We start from the raw sequence: 18,166 nt of genomic DNA, 5'->3' as shown, positions 1-18,166 counted from the left end.
AGACAGTGACTGTGGCTGGCTGGGGCATGAGGGTGCTACAGTGCAGGGGGCTACCTGCCGCCTAGCCCTGCATGGGAGCACCCTTGGGCCTCAGCCAGGCCCTCCGCTGTACATTGATCAAGGGTGGAGCAGCTGTGGTTTGGCAGGCTGACCTCCCAGGCCACTGCCAGCAGGGCCATGCTGCCCCAGCTCAAGAGGCTGCAGTCCGAGCACACGTGTAAATGCTGTACCTGGGACCAATAAACTCTGGCACAAACTGTGCTGGTGTTTATTCAGGTGCATTAATAGCATGTGTAGATGCTCCCACTGTGTCTGCTCAGGTCTGTGTATCCAACCACACATCCTTTCCTCCTCTTTGCTGTCTTTGGAATCGTTATTAAGCAAGGAAATGTGGTTATTAAGCAAGGAACCCTATGCATAGCACTACTGTAAGTGGTGCCTTTGCAAGGCTGTAAGAAGGGAAGGCCTCTTTTGTTCACATCCTTCCCCTCTCAAATGGGCTATTACTGGATTTATGGAACATAAAAATCTCCCCTCATGTTCTCCTTGATCCTGATTAGTATCTTTTCAAAGGAGCTGAGAACTATCCTCAAACTGACCTCTCCATCTAATGTTTCAAGACAACTAATAAGCAAGTATAATTCTTCTGCCAAATAATGTATCAACCTCTTATGCTCCTTAATGGATATGAACTCAGAGAAAAAAAGAAATATGTGGGGACAGAAAAAAGTGATACCTACTAGAAATTAAAAAAAAAAAAAATCCTTACAATTTTTTCCACATTATAAAGGAAAAAAGTACATCTTCTTTAACACATACACACATATTCTCCTTTATAATATGGAAAAATGCATGTGTATGTATATATTTTATGTATACATCCTATATATCTTTTCTAATTGCCATATATAATAAGGCAAAACAAAAACTCACAAAGATAATACAGAACCAGAAATCAGAGCAGTTGGAGAACGTTTCAGAGGATTGGTGATGGTACGCCACACCTTTTACCTTTTAGCACATGATCCAGCCCTGGGCCTGGTGAGTAACAACTAAAAAACATTACCATTTAATAGCTGTTTAGTTGATTAGGTTAAGTGAGTTTGTCACTGCGGCATTGTTTCCAATGTACTACTTTCCTGTTCTCACACACTATAGTCCTGGGTATGACTGTAAACTGCATCCAACTGGAGAAGTGGTTCCCAGTGTTTTTTACATCGTGGACTGGCAAACTCACTCAAATAATTTTGGCAGATTGTTTCTATACCCAATTAAATTTACATATTTAAATTAAATTGTTACTTGGGGGGGAGGGGGAGGGATTTTGAGGAGTTGCCCGTCAAGTAAAGGCGCAGCTCCAGTTGAGTTGGGACACTGCAGCTGCGGGCACCAGGGGACCCTGCAGTGGAAGAGACTGCACAGGCAGTGGCCCGGGAGGACCCAGCTGGGGCTGCTTGGGAAGAAGGGGCTCCACTGCTTTCCCTAGGAGCAAGCAGCAGAGCCACCTACCCACCCTCTGCCCTGGGCATTTCCCTGCCCACATCCCCCGACTCCCAGCTGTGGATGGGGCTAGGAGGGTCTTGCTTGGCCTGGCGCAGGCCCCACAGGGTACCTGTTGCACGGGTAGCACCTTGCCAGGCATGGCCATGGCAGCAGAAGCAGGATGGGGCACATGGAGCTGGCTGCTTCCTTCCCGGGCCTGCCCTGATGCCCAGCTTTAACCCTGTATTTGACTGCTGGTGACAGAAGCCACTCACCTGGGTAGACAGCTGAGGTCTGAGCCAGGGCAGGCAGGCAGGAGCCCACAGCTGAGGGTGGGCAGGGAGCAGCAGTCCAATTTCAAAAGCTTGTGCCACGACCCGGCAGCCAACCCTTTGTGGCACAGTACCAGGCCACAGTCCAGTGGTTGGAAACCTCTGGACTGGAGGGTCTGGTTGCAATGTGATGGGGCTACTCGTGGCAGAGTAGTTCCTATAAAATACCACTATGTTGCAACCTCCAGAATAAGGTGAATATAGGGTGCCTCAAAACCCTAGGCCCTAATCCCTTGTGGGTACTCCTTGGCTGGAGAAAGGCTAAGGGGCATCACCCTGACAGAAACATGCCCCCACTGACAGATGTGTGCTCCCTGCTGTAACTCATGTAACTCTTTGCAAGAAGTACCATGAGTTACAGAGATCTTCTGGACCCAACAGACATTCCCTGTTGGGTCTGGGAGGTTGCAGGATCAAGCTCCAGTTTGGAGTGGCTGCATGTCTATAGTCACTCTCCCCTAGCCCCGCCCCTCTTCCTTGCAGCTCTGATGCTGTCTTCAGAATGGGAGGGGGTGAAGGGAGCAGAGGGAGCTCAGTCTGGGGTTTGCCCAGCCTTCACTGGAGGGTATGGTGGGTGGACTGCAGCTGCCCCACCTTGGGGAGGCTCCAATTCACTCACCCCACCCTCCACTAAAGGCTGGGCAAACCCCAGACAGAATTCCTCCCCTCCGTTCTCTCCCTCCCATTCTGAAGAGAGCTCCAGAGGGGAGAAGGGATCTGGGCTTCAGCATCCCAGCCCTGCTCCCAACATGATCTGACACAAGTTAATGAAGGTACTTTGCTTTGGAACATCTTCATCTCAGCCCTCATGTAATGAGGGTTCAGATTGTGGCATGACCAGGCACTTTTAAGAGCATGGCTGCAGAGTGCTTTATTAGGGCATGAATGGAGACTACTTCAGAGATCCAATTTCTGACAGTCACTTCTGTCAGCAGCCTGAGGCATTAGGCAGTCAGCAGCAAATCTTATTTGTTGCTCTCCAGCAGAATCTGCAACCATTGAGGTACTGAACATCTGGACTTGGTCTGATCTTTAGACTCTATCTCAGTGGTCTAAAGGGGGGATGACAGGTTTTGGGCAGCCTCCACTCCTCCATACTCTTGCCTAGACATACACATCAAAAGTCTTAATGTCCTGGTTGTAAACCTCTTGCACATGCACCATGATCCAGAGGATCAATGGTTGCTTATGATTATTACTGTTCACATTCCAAAACCCCAATAACAAGCAATAGCTACTGCTGGAAAAGTCAGCAGAGGTTAAGCCCTAAAATAAGCCAGATACTAATTGCTTTCTTGCTAGAACAACTCCTTCTAAATTAAGGCTATAGCATATTCACCACACACTTTCAAGAAACTCGCATTGCTACCTCTTGTTCTAAGTATTGTGCAGACAAACAGAAAACTTCTGTCTCCATTGCTATCACATTTATATGACTGCTAAAGAAAATTCAGTTAGAGAAAAATAATAAACCAGAAATCAGAGCAGTAAGGCACACTTATGTAAAATCACTTCCAGAAAGAATCTGCTTCACATAGATAGATTCAGTCAAATATCTCATCAGCAATGGATGGGAGGAATCAGAATGAAAAATTACATTCAGAGTAAATGTCTGTGAACACTTACCATCTAAACAACCTTGCAGGCCTTGTGACTGTACAGAACTATTGAGCATTTCTTTAAATTGATCGTAACAAATACAGTTATTCTCACCAGCATGTAGTAGTGGTCTGAATATCTAGATAAAAGAAAAATCTTTCATTTCTTTCTTTCTACCATTTCTGGAATGTTTTTGTTTGTTTTTTTACAAAATTAGCTATCTTTTATTTTTAAAAAATCATCATTCAATTCAATTCTATTCTATTCAATTCAAAGTTTAAGTTTCAGCTATCCAAATAACTGATTAACAATAATCTTGAAAATGAAGGGGGCATATGGTATTTTTATGTTCTAGATATAGCTGGACAAAACTTTCAGTTTATCTAGTACTGGTAGAAACTAAAAACCTTAGGGAAAAAAGCAGAACACACTACTTTTATTTTCTTGGTCACCTAGAGATCTATGAATTTTACACTAAATAAAATAATAATTGCAAACTTAAAACAAACAACTAAAAATTTGAAAAAAAACCATAGCCTAACTATTTTGGAATTTCACAGTCTGATTAGAAAATTGGATGCTAAACAATTTTCTCCTAACCTGTCTTTGAAATCAGCTTCCTTTTCCTAACGCAAGCCCCAGTTCAGGAAGGGATTTGAGCGCTGTATAACTAGATGAACAATTCCCTTACTTCAGTAGAACTACTCATAAGGTTAAAATTACACACATACCAAAATATTGTAATGAATGAGGCATAATAAATACAGACTTAATGATAATGGAAAGGGAGATGTATCCTGTTTAGTCATGTGGGAATTATTAGTGGGTGTTTTACCCAATTATTTCATTAGCTATTTAGTAACAGACATGATATTTTAAACTTAGTAACTTGACTCGTTTAGGCTTTTATAAGAAAAATATTAATTTATGACATAATTTATGACATTGTGATGAGATGACTGGCTTTGTAAATGTGGCGAGACTGGTGGATGTGGTGTACCTTGATTTTAGCAAGGCTTTTGATATGGTCTCCCACAACATTCTCTCAGGCAAGCTAAGGAAGTATGGGCTGGATCTATCTAGCCTGGATGAATGAACTGTACGGTGGTTGGAGCATCAGAAGGTAGAAAGTAATGGCTCCATGTCTAGTTGGCAGCTGGCATCAAGTGGAGTGCTAGGGCCAGTTTTGTTCAATGTCTTCATCAACAACCTGGAAGATGGCACAGAGTGCAACCTCAGCAAGTCTGCAGATGACATCAAGCTGGGGGGGGAGTAGTAGATACGCTGGAGAGTAGGGCTAGGATTCAGTGTGAACTTGACAACTTGGAGGATTGGGCCAAAAGGAATCTCATGAGGTTCAACAAGGATAAACGTGAAGTCCTGCACTTAGGACGGAACAATCCCACGCACTTGTGCCGGCTGGGGACTGACTGGCTGGGCAGCAGCTCCGCAGAAAAGGACCTGGATGTCACAGTGGACAATATGCTGAATATGAGCCAGCAGTGTGCCTTGTTGCCAAGAAGGCTAATGGCATACTGGGCTGCATTGGAAGGTGTGTTGACAGTAGGTCAAGGGATGTGATTATTCCCCTCTATTCATGACTGGTGAGGCCATATCTGAAGTACTGTGTTCAGTTTTGTGCCCCCCACTACAGAAAGGATGTGGACAAATCGTGAGAGGGCTGGGGCATGATTTATGAGGAAAAACAGGAATTATTTAGTCTAGAGAAGAAGCAACTGAGAGGGGACTTAGCAGCAGCCTTCAACTACCTGAAGAGGGGTTTGAAAAAGGATGGAGCTAGACTGTTCTCAGTGGTGGAGGATGACAGAACAAGGAGCAACTGTCTCAAGTTTCAGCAAGGGAAGTTTAGATTAGATATTAGGAAGAATTTTCTCGCTAGAAGGGTAGTAAAGCACTGGAACAGGTTACCCAGAGAGGTGGCAGAATCTCCATCTTTGGAGGTTTTCAAAACCTGGCTAGACAAAGCTTTGACTGGGATGATCTAGTTGAGGTTGGTCCTGCTCTGAGCAGGGGGTTGGATTAGATGACCTCCTGAAGTCCCTTCCAACCCTCAACTTTCTATGAGTCTATGATGACTTTAATGAGCAATGGATTGAGGCCTTGATTATTAGGGGATGATATCCCCAGGCACAGTACAGATATGTGTCATAACCCAGTGAGTTTGGTGCCTCGGCACTATGGAATTTTCTTGACACGGGAGCCTCTTGCACAGCGAGGGTTTTTGCTGCGTGGAGAACCCGCGTGCAGGAGAGAGTTCCCGCCACTTTGCAGCTGTCTTTGCAGGATGCATTTTCTCTTTGCAGCACAGAAATGCACGGTACAAAGAGTTCCCGCCATTCGGATGCAAATTCGTGTCCCACAATTGGCTAGTGCTAAATTATTCACACGTGGCGGCCGGTAATTGGCTTGCTGGCCGTTTAAAAACTAGCACGACTTCTGCCCAAGTCGAAGAGCTTTGAGCACGCTGCAGAGTGCCTCGAAAGAGATCCGACTTGCGGCTAGCTGATCGATAGACTGATCACCTATCGATCCTTCTTCCCGTCGCCGAACGCAGTCCCAGACGTACCCTTTTCCCGCCAGCTTGAGTTACGGACGGATTTACTGGCATTGGACTCGCCAGCTGGAGCAACTTACATTGTTGTCCAAATGACCGAACCGTTTCCGTCGCAGCCACCTGCAGTGTAAGTAAAGTTTTTTGCAACCATTAATCCTTGTCAGCCTCTCCATTCACCAGCCCGCCCTGACGAACGAGTAATTCCTGAATCACCTTGAGTCGGCTCAGCCCGGCTGAGACATGGCGACGAGGATGGAATTAAAGGGCACGGTGATGGAGAAGAACTTAATTGGGTGCTGCCCCTGGCGCACCGGGAACCACCACATAGAGAACGCTAACGATCTATGGGCGCATATCGCTTACCACCAGGCGGTAGAAGGGGAGGAAAGAAGTATTGATGGTTACTTCTCCGTAAAAAGAGAAGAGGCCATAGTGAAAGAATGGAGAACAAAGCTATCCCTAGGGGAGTTCGGATGCATAATGGGGGGCGACCGGGTTTACTATCGGCCCCCGGAGGAAACATCAACAATATCCCTAGCCGGGGTGAAAGCGCGGAAGGCAGAAAAGCTGACCCCCACTCAGGAGTTCGCCCAATGCACCCGATACTTAAAGGAGGGGGGGGAACCCACCCCCGTGGACTGGTTCAACTGTCCAGATTTGGTGCCTGAGTCGCAGGGCCTCGAGCTCCTCATTCAGCTACGAGAGGATTTGGAAACTAAGGGCCGTCACAAGCCGAAGTGGGGTCTAATTAAATGGAAAAAGGGAAAAATGATAAACGTGCTGTTCCGTACAGTAACGGGCCTACTGAGGGAATACGCGAATCTGGAGGCTCAGATGCATACTGCGGGTAAAGAGTCGCTGGAGCGGACAGCAAAGGGCTCCGGAGCAGCATTTGTTAACAGTGCTGGCCGCGTGGTGCTGTTAGCAGAAGATGGCACCGAAAGAAGCGCTAGCTACCCGGGGAACCTGGAAAGGAGGGGTGGAGTTTTGGAAGACCCGGCGGGGATTCCCCTGGTGACTCCACCTCCTGAGGTGAGGTCATTCCCTGCAATCACACCTCTTTACAACGGGGAGGGGGCAATGGGAGGAGGGATATACTCAACGCTCCCAGATGCAGAATTTAACCCTCTCTCTGCCGCAGCTTACCTGATAGCTGTGACAAAGCATGTTGAGGATGAAGAAGGTACCACGCGTACCACTGTTATCTCTCGCACACGCACCAGACCAGAGATACAAGAGCTTTGCAAAGAATCTAAAATAAGGCCGGAAGAAACCTTGGCCATGTGGTTAGGAAGACTGATAGTGGAATTTGGATCCGACACTCTGGATAAGGAAGAAGCAAGTGCCCTGACACGACAAGCAGCGTGGAGCGGAGGGCGCGCTACTGATTTGAATGTGGTCACGGACAGTGCCCACTGGCCCATCCCGCTCCCGGCGCTTGTGGTAGGACAGGTAAACCACAAATTTCACACCTGGCACGAGGGTTGCCCGAAGAAGGCTACTGCAGAACAACTTCTCCTGGCTATAGTTGGAGTGTTGTATCTCTCATGGAGCCCAAGAACAAATCCTATGGGACTAACAGCAGTCCAGAGTAAAGAGAGATGGGCTCATCGTCACCTATCGGACCCCGGGGCAATTCCAACGCCCTTGGAAGCCATAGATGCCTGCGTGGAGGTATACGGAGGAGCGAATGCTGTTACACTCCGACTCTTCTTGAACCCAATGGCAGGTCAACCAGTGGGAAATCTTTTAGGCCATCTCCCACGATTGCAGGCACTTATGAAGCAAGGTGAGGAAGCTTCTAATGACACAAGGGATCGACCTTCAGTGTACCTGGCTGCAACGTTGAGGCCTAAGTGTCAAGGGTATACCCCTCAGCGAGAGCCATGGGGGTCACCTCCAAGGACCCCAAAAGAAAGGACCTCAAAGGAAAGAACTCTGAAGGAAAGAACTATGTTCGGATTTCTTCTCGCTCACTCCGGACTAACAAAGGCTCAATTGAGACTTTTGGGAGACAAAGGTCAGGCCAGTATGGCTGAAGCAGTGGGATTTAGTTTTGAGGATCCGTCAAAAAACGAGTAATGGCCGTCGGCTCTGCCGGCGGCCTTCCTCAACAAAAACCTGATCCTACTGATTCTCGACCATACGCTGAACTCACTGTTTACAACCCTACCGATCCGGATGACAAACAACAGGTATCCTTCCTTCTCGAAACTGGAGCTCAGACCAATGTGATTACCTCAATGATACCTCATCAAAAGACCACCAAGACGATCAAGGTACAAGGACTTAACGCTATCGCTGTCACAACGAAGGTCAAGTTTTGGGTTCAGGACCACCGATATCCCCCAGAGGCTGTTCTAGGGGGCATCAACATTTTAGGAATCCCGGGGATAAAAACGCTTGACCTTAAGGAACAAGTGCTACAGGCATTACCCGTAATTATCCCAGAGCAGGACTGGCATCGACCAACGCTTCGTGACACTTCCACCTGGCGATATCGGCCAATCCCAACTAAGGATTCTCTAAAACAGTCCCTTACTAACCTTCTGCAGCGACTTGAGCGACAAGGCTGTATTAAGACTGTAACAGCCAGCACCTACCTATCATCAGGATGGGGAGTTGCGAAACCTGGGAAGCCTAATGAAGCCCGGTTGGTCGTGGACTATCGAGAAGTCAATAAAAGGTGTCAGGTACTTCAACAACCTAATCTGTCTACTCTGCCACAGTGTATGTTTGAGATGGCACAGTTCCAGCAAAGTCCGTGGGTCGGAGTTACATTAGATCTGAAAAATGTTCTTTTCCATTCCAATAACTGACCAGGAAGGAATACTGAATATGTGTATTGATGGCATCATGTACAGGTGGACAGTTTGTCCGCAAGGATATCGCAACGCTCCATCATTAGCCACTGGTGCCATGAATAACACCCTGAAGAATTTTTGAGCCTTGCACTCTCTTCCCCCAGAAAAAGAATTAAAAATTTGGAGTTATGTGGATGATATTGCCATCATGGGTCGCGATAGCTCTGTAGTTGCCAGTGTAGTAGACCAACTAGTTGCTCACCTTCAAAGTGAGGGATGGACCATCAACGAGGAAAAGTCAAGCCTACATCCTGTAGATGACATTACGTTCCTTGGCACTTGATACACCGGTTCCATCCGCCACGGAGTCTCGCATGAGGGTCCTAACATCGATCCGCTAAAAACATTCCACCCTGTCACTAAGAGGCATTTTCAACAGCTTTTGGGTCATTTAAATTGGTATCGACATTATGTTGAACCCGGCGATTTGGCACTCCTCACTAAATTACAGCGACAGTTTCGTGACAAGTCCCGAAGGTCCACGCCCTGGACGGAAGGGGATCAGCAGAATCTGCTTCGCCTGCTAACCACGGTTAAAGGTACACAACTCCATGCCATCGATCTGGGTGAGTCACTAACCATAACCCTTGGATTCACCACCAACCACGTGTGGGCTGTCGTGCATAACCCCCGCGATGAGTTGGTATACACGGCCCATAAGACACTTCAAGCGGCGCAACATCGATATGGAGCTATGGGAAAGATTCTCCTAGCTGAACAACTGGTGGAGCCGTTAGCAAGGAGGCATGGGACGTTATGCGCTCCTGGTGCCACATTGTTACCCTTGCTGGACGCGGGAAGAATCAACCCACATTTTCAAGGGGAGTCTAAGACCTGGAATATGTTAGTACTTTCCCACCATTATAATCGGCATTGTTGGAGGTTGGAGGACACAGCACCTGATCCAAGCCCAGAAGATGAGGAAAAGTTTCCTACGTTGTATGGAACTTCAGCCCCAGCGCGGATGGCCTCAGATGGAACCTCCCGACATGAAGGAGGCTATGGATACTACTGTAAAGCTTGTCATGACAAGGAAATATTCCAGGCCGACCCAGATGATAATTCGTCCCAAAAATGTGAATTATTAGGATTCCTGAAGGTACTAGAACATTGTTTGATGTATCATAACGATACACTCCCAGTTCCGATCATCGCAATTGATTCGCAGTATATCTATAAAATTCTTACGGGCATAGCTTTTCCCACTGAGAACTTAGATGATTGGCGAGACATCTGGAGGACATTAACTAGATTTGTACGCCTTCTGTTGATTAGGCACACTAAGTCCCATCGTCCAGATACTGATCCAGTGCATGAGGTAACTGATAAGCTCTTGGAAGATCCACTCCGGACTGACATAGCTTTGCCTGTCACATCTATCACTGATCCTGAAGCAAATCCATTTCTCGCGTGGCTTCACGAAGGTTGGGGTCACCCGGGACCACGGGCTTGTCATCAACGTTGGTGCCGAACCATTACAGAGCCGGCCTCACATGGAGCTCGGCGGGATTGGGAAAAGGTAGCTCAGGCTTGTGAGACATGTGCCAAAGAGAAGTGTCATAAAACCAAGCATCAGATCGGAGCTTTCGATTCTTCACAGTTTCAGGCAGGAAAAGTTTGGCAGGTAGATTTACTGGGACCCCTCCCAGGGTCTAAACCACCAAATAAAGGACTAGTTGTGGTTGATTTGGGGACCAGACAGTTGCAGGTTGTTCCCTTACGAAAAAGCAATGCCACTGCTGTTATTACTGCCTTGACTGCTGTGTTTGCCACCTGGCAACCCCCTCATGAAATTCAGTCTGATGGAGGACCTCCATTTAATTCTAATGCTCTGGATAAATTTGCTCGCCTTCACAATGTAGCATGGCATCTTCATCTGCCATACCACCCGCAGTCCAACGGCGTTGTGGAGAGACACATAGGTCTATACAAGGAGCAGCTTCGCCTTAGAGGAGGAGGGAAGTTTAAAAATTGGACTAAATTTAATCATGATGTCCTTATTTCACTAAACACTGCTAAGCCATTATGGGACAAAGCTAATGTCCAAAAACCCCCACCTTGGGAGCCCAAGTTCCAACCTGATGAGTTAGTATGGATCTCAATACCTCACCCTCATCAGTCTCATCCACAAGTTCACAAAGGGACAGTTCAACGACCGGGACAGTATCCCAATACCTATTCTGTCCAATTGGAAGAGAAGCCTGATTCTCCTCCTATTATCGTTCATCACAACTAGATGACTCGCCGTTCCGATGTTCACCCAGTATCCTTACAGTGAAGCCAGTTATGATTCTTTTTCGTTGTGTTTTGTCTTGTTATTCTGTTTTCTTCACAGGTTTGGCCCCAGCAAAAGCGGTGATTCACAACTACCTGATTATGAGACCAGACTGCAGTCCATTCGAAGCCAGAAAGAGATAGTTGTGTGGGAGGCACTGAGACGGCAAAGAACCCATCTGCTCGGGACTTGTTGTGGCACTGTTTTCATTTGTTGGGTGTTTACTGACATTGTCTGTTATAGGAGAAGACGGACTGAAGCGGCTGTTCTCCAATCAGACGATGATCAACCGTTGTTGTTATGTGTTTAAAGTTATTTATGTATTTATATATATATTGGTTGTGAAGGCTTTGCCAAGTCAGTGAATCCTCTAACAAAGATGCCGTATGATATGCTCATGTGTCGAAAATTCCAGTTGTGCCGTCGGCAAGGGGGCATGTCATAACCCAGTGAGTTTGGTGCCTCGGCACTATGGAATTTTCTTGACACGGGAGCCTCTTGCACAGCGAGGGTTTTTGCTGCGTGGAGAACCCGCGTGCAGGAGAGAGTTCCCGCCACTTTGCAGCTGTCTTTGCAGGATGCATTTTCTCTTTGCAGCACAGAAATGCACGGTGCAAAGAGTTCCCGCCATTCGGATGCAAATTCGTGTCCCGCAATTGGCTAGTGCTAAATTATTCACACGTGGCAGCCGGTAATTGGCTTGCTGGCCGTTTAAAAACTAGCACGACTTCCGCCCAAGTCGAAGAGCTTTGAGCACGCTGCAAAGTGCCTCGAAAGAGATCCGACTTGCGGCTAGCTGATCGATAGACTGATCACCTATCGATCCTTCTTCCCGTCGCCGAACGCAGTCCCAGACGTACCCTTTTCCCGCCAGCTTGAGTTACGGATGGATTTACTGGCATTGGCCTCGCCAGCTGGAGCAACTTACATTGTTGTCCAGACGACCGAACCGTTTCCGTCGCAGCCACCTGCGACGTAAGTAAAGTTTTTTGCAACCATTAAGCCTTGTCAGCCTCTCCATTCACCAGCCCGCCCTGACGAACGAGTAATTTCTGAATCACCTCGAGTTGGCTCAGCCCAGCCGAGACAATATGTAATCAGCTTTCAGAAGTGGAAGAGACGTTTTGGTTGGATTTATATACTGAAATCAGAAAGTCACCTAAAACAGGGAAGGTAATTATCATGACATTTTAAGTACCTTAGACTGAACTGGTACTGGGGAAGAGCTCATAGTTTTGCAAAAAATGTCTTTTGCGTTGGGATAGAATTTTCTCTCCTATGTCCTTCTGTACAGGCTGTAAGTCCCTTTCACTGAAATGTCCCACTGAAGTTCAAGGAGTAACCACCAAGATCCTACTGTAGATTAGGCCAGATACAGCCATGTTAAAAATAGCAGGAGGGAGACAGAAGATCCTAAATATTACCTAACCTGAAAAAAATTATTATAGATCTTGAAGAACAGGTTGGTAGGAGCTATCATGTGCTTGCTGAATTGCAGAAGCAGACAGAAAAAAGGATAAAATCTAGGAAAAGAATATTTATCAATCTATTTAGTTCCCTCAAAAAGGATTAAATGGAAAAATGACTAGTCTTTTAAGGTCAGGTACATTAAAAACACCCACTGAAGTATAATCAAATTGGTTCTAATTAATGCACAGAAAAACATTAAGGTTTTCAAGAAGGGAAGAATGTTAAGTGGCCCAAACTCAGCAATCTTCCTTCACCAGAGTAATTAGAAGCTGCAGCGAATCAACATTTTGTAGAGGCAGGGGTAAAAGAGCAAAGTGTAAACTAACATGGATCAAATAACTACATGAAAGCACAATCTTAGCTACCTTGACTAGCTGAAGATAATTTGAATAAAGTTGTAAAAAACAAACCTCTTCTGGTGTGCTAAAAACCCCAGAGCTAGTATCCAGGCATATCAACTTCTAATGCCCTGCTAAAAGGGAAAGAGCACCACAGATACACTGAAACACTTAGAAAAATATGGCAGCTGATATTTTTGATCACTACATCTCATTACTTACTTATTAGCTTGATTCCCTAGAACAAATCTTAGGGGAGCAGCCAGAAGCAGAACAGCACACTTGTATAACACTGGTATTTTTTCAGGTGCTGTTCTGTAGCCATACAGACAAAGCAAGCAATACTGGAAATATTCTAAATATAAAATATCTATAGTAAGAACCAATGGTGGGCTCAGACAAAAGACTAAAACCAAGATACTTCTTATACTAAACTAATGCTTTTAGGTAGTGCTTGATCTGGCACAGAAAATGTAGTATTAAAAATAGAAAACAGGCAAAGCTGATCAAACTTCGCAAAGAATAGAAGACACATGTAGGTGGCTGCTTTTCCCTTAAAGAATTAACACAGGTGGAAGGTGAGGGGGCAACAGTTTACTGCTAATGAATCTAATTTAAAAAATGCCAGTAAGTGTTCACCTACTGAAAGCCAACTCCTGAATCAGAACAATCACAAAAAAAAGGATGATTTATATAGTTATTATATAAAGGGGCTGTATTTATAGAACAGGAAGTCTTTACTGGGGCATCTTCTCAAGTATATGCTCTGACCTACCAAGGACAAAAAGGGGGAGAAAAAAAAAAAGCACTATAAATCAAATGCTAAACCATTTACAACCCATTGCTGTACCTAATTAATACTAGACTATATCTAATACAGAATTCATGCAGTAATAACTTTATTGCACCATATGGTCCCTTTACAACTTGGAACTGTGTTTATTCTCACTTATTTAGATCTACAAAAAACCCCACGGGTGAATAAAAATCTCCATTTTGCTCAATCTTACTGGTATCAATCTGATATTTTGATTCATTGTTCCTTCTGGAGAGCAGGCACTCAGCGACACGATATTTGTATTTTTATGTTGCATAGCCAAGGAAGACAGAAAATGGACATTGTATGGTTGCAACTGCGGATGAGGTGGATATAAATGTTTGACTTCTTCAGAAGGATTTAACTCCTGTAGCATCTGCTGTTTTCCAAGGGTTTCATTATCGTAGTCCTCCTCACCGACAGGCTCCATTTTGACTTCCAGAACTGCATTTTGACTTTCAACGTTGAGAGGATACTTGAAGTGATCCAGCAAAGTTTCCTCCACAGCCACAGTGCATAAGCGAGTGTCTTGCCGGGAGTGAAACCCACCTTCGGGAGATGCATTCACTGCTTCATTTCCTACATTGAAGCATTCAGAGCCAAACAGCCCGTGCTGACTAAACATCTCCATGCCCATTCCCTCTTCTAGACTGGAGATGCCACTGAGCAGGCTCTGATTTTCCATGGCCACCGGCAGCCTCTTGGCTTGCTTGTTGGGCCTCTTCACCTCTCAGGAGATGCCCGCCTGTTTTAGATCAGCTTTCTTGGAGACTTGGATTAAGAAAACAAGATGAGCTGCCGAAGTCACCCGAGTGCCACCTTTGATGTGCTTGCCGTGGGCCACAAACCAACCCAGAGGCCAACCCGTGAGGGAATTTCAGATTTGGCACTGGGTATCACCCTGGGGTCCAACTACTCTATGCAAAGCAGACCCAAGGCATCAGCACAGCCCACTGCTACCTCACCACATGGCTGCGCCTTTCCCCAGGCCCTGCACCAACACCCCTCCCCTAGGCTGGGAGCATTACTGACCCCCTACACACCAGACTGGGTTGAGAAGGACGGAGGAGACCACCGGGCAAGGGCGGGGCTGAGAGAGGGCTGGGCCAAGCGGACTATCCTGCCACCCCTCCCCCTTCCGCGCTGGGGGTGGGGCTGCGGGGCGACCGCTGCCAGGCAGCGGGGCACGTTCGGGAGTAACGGCATATCTGCGCCCCCCTGCCCTGCCTCCAGAGCGAGCGCATGCGCAGCAGCAGTCAGGGCGCGGGGTTTCAGACCCGCCCTTCCGCCAGCGGCGCCCTGCGCTGGGGCAGAAGTGGGGGAGGGGCGGGGAGACAGTTAACGTGCGGAGTGGGGAGGGGAGTAGGGGCCGCCCTAGCCCTCAGCGCTGCGGGGACGCGGTGCGGGCAGCGGGGTGTGGCTGAGCAGCCACGGGTGCGGGAGCTGTGCTGGGAGGGTGGCTGCTCGTTCACACCACACCCAAAGCATTACCCCCGCGCCTCCTGGGGACACTCACTCCCCGGCGAAGTGGGCTCTCACTTCTTTCCTCTGCCCGAGGGAGTTCAGGCCCTTCTTCCTCCTCCCCCAGGAGTGTCTGGAAACACCAGGCTGTTCTGGTCGTCTCCGTCCTTCTTGCTGAAGCAGTTTGCCCAGGCTAGCGGGGGCCGACTTTTTGGGCAGGTGTCAGGGTTGCCAGAAATGCATGGACGGCCCATGAAAAAACAAAAAGACTGCGTGTAAAATCGATTTAAAAAGCCATCTGTAAAAAGCCCAGAAACCACACGTACCACTTATTTGAAGATCTGTTTTCCCTTGGGATGAAGCTGGGATGCAAATGGTGCTGAGGGCAGCACCATCTCGTGCCTGAGCAGGGGGCCATGCCAGGGCTTCGTAGCCTCGGGAGGCTCTGTGGTTCCCTCCCGCCACAGCCATGTGCTGCTGCCACTCCCTGTCCCACCTGTCACCTGTCTGTCAGAGCTGCTCAGTCCTCCCCTTGCCTCAGGCAGGACAGGGAGGAGGGCATCAGGCAGTGGAGAGGAAGCGGTGGGGTTGCACCCCTGGACAAGGGTGGCAGGGCTGGAGGGGGTGAAGCTGAGGGGTGGCAGCAAGGTGGGGACTGCAGGGAGCAGGGGTGCATTAAGGGGGAGGGGAGAGTTAGGGGGCTGGGGGGGTGGTGCAGCATGGGCACGCAAGGGGCAGGCAGGGAGCAGGAGTGTCTGGAAAGGAGGAAGAGCTGGTCCCCATAGCACAGTCTGAACAGTTATTATCCCTCACACATCACAAAGGCTGTAAAACATACAAAACAGCTTGGTTGTCAGTAAACGTTTGCAGCTTGCCAGAAAAAGAGTTCACAAACTTATTTGACATGATAACCCTGGCAGGCATGCCACAAATTAGCCCCACCCCCACCAAGTGTCACTCCAATTCCCTTCCAGTGTGATCTGCTCTGCTTTCTGCTCCCTTATATGCTGTTGTGCTGCCTATCTCCTCGCAGGTTTGCTCATGCCACACAGCAGCTGTCTGTGCCACTTGTGGCATGTGCTGGAGGTTGGCCACCCCTGCACTAAGCCAAAAGCAACAGTAAGCAAAACCTATGATTACCCTCCAAGGCCAGTGTTGAAAAGCTCTATATTCTAGCCTCCAGCTTTCAAAATATTTTTTTCACTTAATGACTGCGTACCAAAAAATAGAAAAGGTCCTGCAAGCGGAGAACAGGACAAAGGCCCCACCACACTTCTCTACTTCAGCCAAAAGCCCTGCACAGTAGGGTACAGAATCAGGACTCCCACTCTGGTCCAGTAAATCTTGAATTCTTTGCTAAATAGTGGCACAATATCAAGCAAGAAAGGTTGGAGAGTGTTCCTAAACCAGAATAGCCTATAACCCTGGGGTGGGCAAAATCTGGCCCATGCGGCCCACCAATTGATTGCATCTGCATCCTGGCTGCCCCTGTGGCGCTCTGCATGCAGCTGAGCCCTGTGCGCTCCTGCCTGGGGCAGCCTGCACCCACCCTGTGCCCACTGATGACACTGCCCCAACCCCAGCCAGTGTGGATCCCACTGCTGCTGCTGCTACTTCTTGACTCCTCCTGCCCCTGCCATGCCTTTCTGGACAGCAGGTAGCATGGGCATATGTTGAACACATGCTCAGTTAGGTGGGAGGGAAAGTGCAACTGGGCAACTCCTGCCCCAGTGTGCAGAGCTCCAGCTCTACATCCTGGCTGCCTTCCACCCACTCCTCCTGCCTGGCAGCCACCTGGAGGTGGCCAAGTTGGTGGAAGGCAGCCCTTCCAGGAAGCTGCACACACTGGCCAGGGCCAAGGCAGTGCCATTGGCAGGTGCAGGACAGGCTGCCCCAGGCAGAAATAGGCAGGGCTCAGTCCCATGCAGAGCACTACGGGCCAGATGAAGTGTGGGGTGGACTGTACCTGCAACTTCACCACACTGCCTGAGCAAGCTCTGTTGCACACACTCCCTGCCCTCCACCCCTGGCCAGCTCCTGGGAACTAATGGGCAAGCAGCTCTCCCTGTCCCCATCCCCCCACACATATGCACACCCACCCATCCATATCCTCCCCTCCTCACCACAATATACAAGAGTAAGATTCTATTTGGAGGTATTACCCAATCACCTCTTTATACACTATTCCAAAAAACATAAATCAGGGCAAAATTATTTTTTTAAATAAAATTAAAAGATGTTACAGTAGATGTTTGATTTCTAGTATATGATTTATCTATAATTTGTTAAAATGGTATCTTCTGAAAGATTTTGTGTGCGTGTGGTCCTCAACAGCTCCCACAAACTCATTAAGTAGCCCACCAGCTGAAATAACTGTCCACCCCTATTATAACCTAGTTATTAGGGCAGTCTTACAGGGGTTATAGATATGAATCCTTAGACAGAGAACAGAATTTAACTTTGTTCTCACATATTCTTGGACTCTGGTCAGCTCCCTGTTCAATCCTCTACCACGTTGGATCCTATTTCAAGTCATTCAGAACTCCGCCTGCATTGTGTAGAGAGCTTAATTTCCACAAACCAGTTGCCTAAATTTAATGCACCTGTTTTTTCTTTGTTCTGAGCATTAGAACTTTTGTACATGAATGTGTGTCACAAACTGGCAAATGATTCAATTTATCTTGAGGGAAGAGTACCATTTGCTTTAGTTTGCCTTATATTTTGGTTCAAATGACAAGTTTTTATGTTCTGAAGGTCTCCTCCACTAGAAGTCAGAAGCAGCACACTTGCCTTCCATCTTGAAGGTTTTTTATAACAACCTCAAAACTTTTATTCCAGGATTCCCCCCAAGGAGCTCATTATTTCTGACCAGCTGGATAAGTTTAGCAAGACCTTGACTCAGCCACCTGGGACTGAGCATGCTAAGTAGGGTACAAAATGCACCTGACCCATG

The 18,166-nt window shown here is 47.5% G+C and overlaps 1 protein-coding gene across 2 annotated transcripts in view; it reads right to left on the bottom strand.

Annotated features, from left to right (window-relative positions):
* The window catches only part of TESMIN (testis expressed metallothionein like protein), a 41,919-nt gene extending 26,903 nt beyond the window's left edge, over positions 1–15,016 (bottom strand). Inside the window, exons 1-2 of one of the 2 annotated variants that reach the window (XM_059722521.1) lie at positions 13,946–15,016; positions 3,441–3,552 (exon numbers count right to left, since the gene is read on the bottom strand). In XM_059722521.1, the coding sequence (XP_059578504.1) occupies positions 3,441–3,552; positions 13,946–14,437 (604 nt within the window). In that variant the 5' untranslated portion in view covers positions 14,438–15,016. The remainder of the gene's footprint in view (positions 1–3,440; positions 3,553–13,945) is intronic. The other variant, XM_059722522.1, reaches the window with a different exon arrangement.
* Between the last annotated feature and the right edge of the window lie 3,150 nt (positions 15,017–18,166).

The sequence above is a fragment of the Alligator mississippiensis genome, chromosome 2 (genome assembly GCF_030867095.1).
Source record: "Alligator mississippiensis isolate rAllMis1 chromosome 2, rAllMis1, whole genome shotgun sequence".
Lineage (NCBI taxonomy): Eukaryota > Metazoa > Chordata > Crocodylia > Alligatoridae > Alligator > Alligator mississippiensis.
This window is presented reverse-complemented; position numbering and strand designations above follow the sequence as displayed.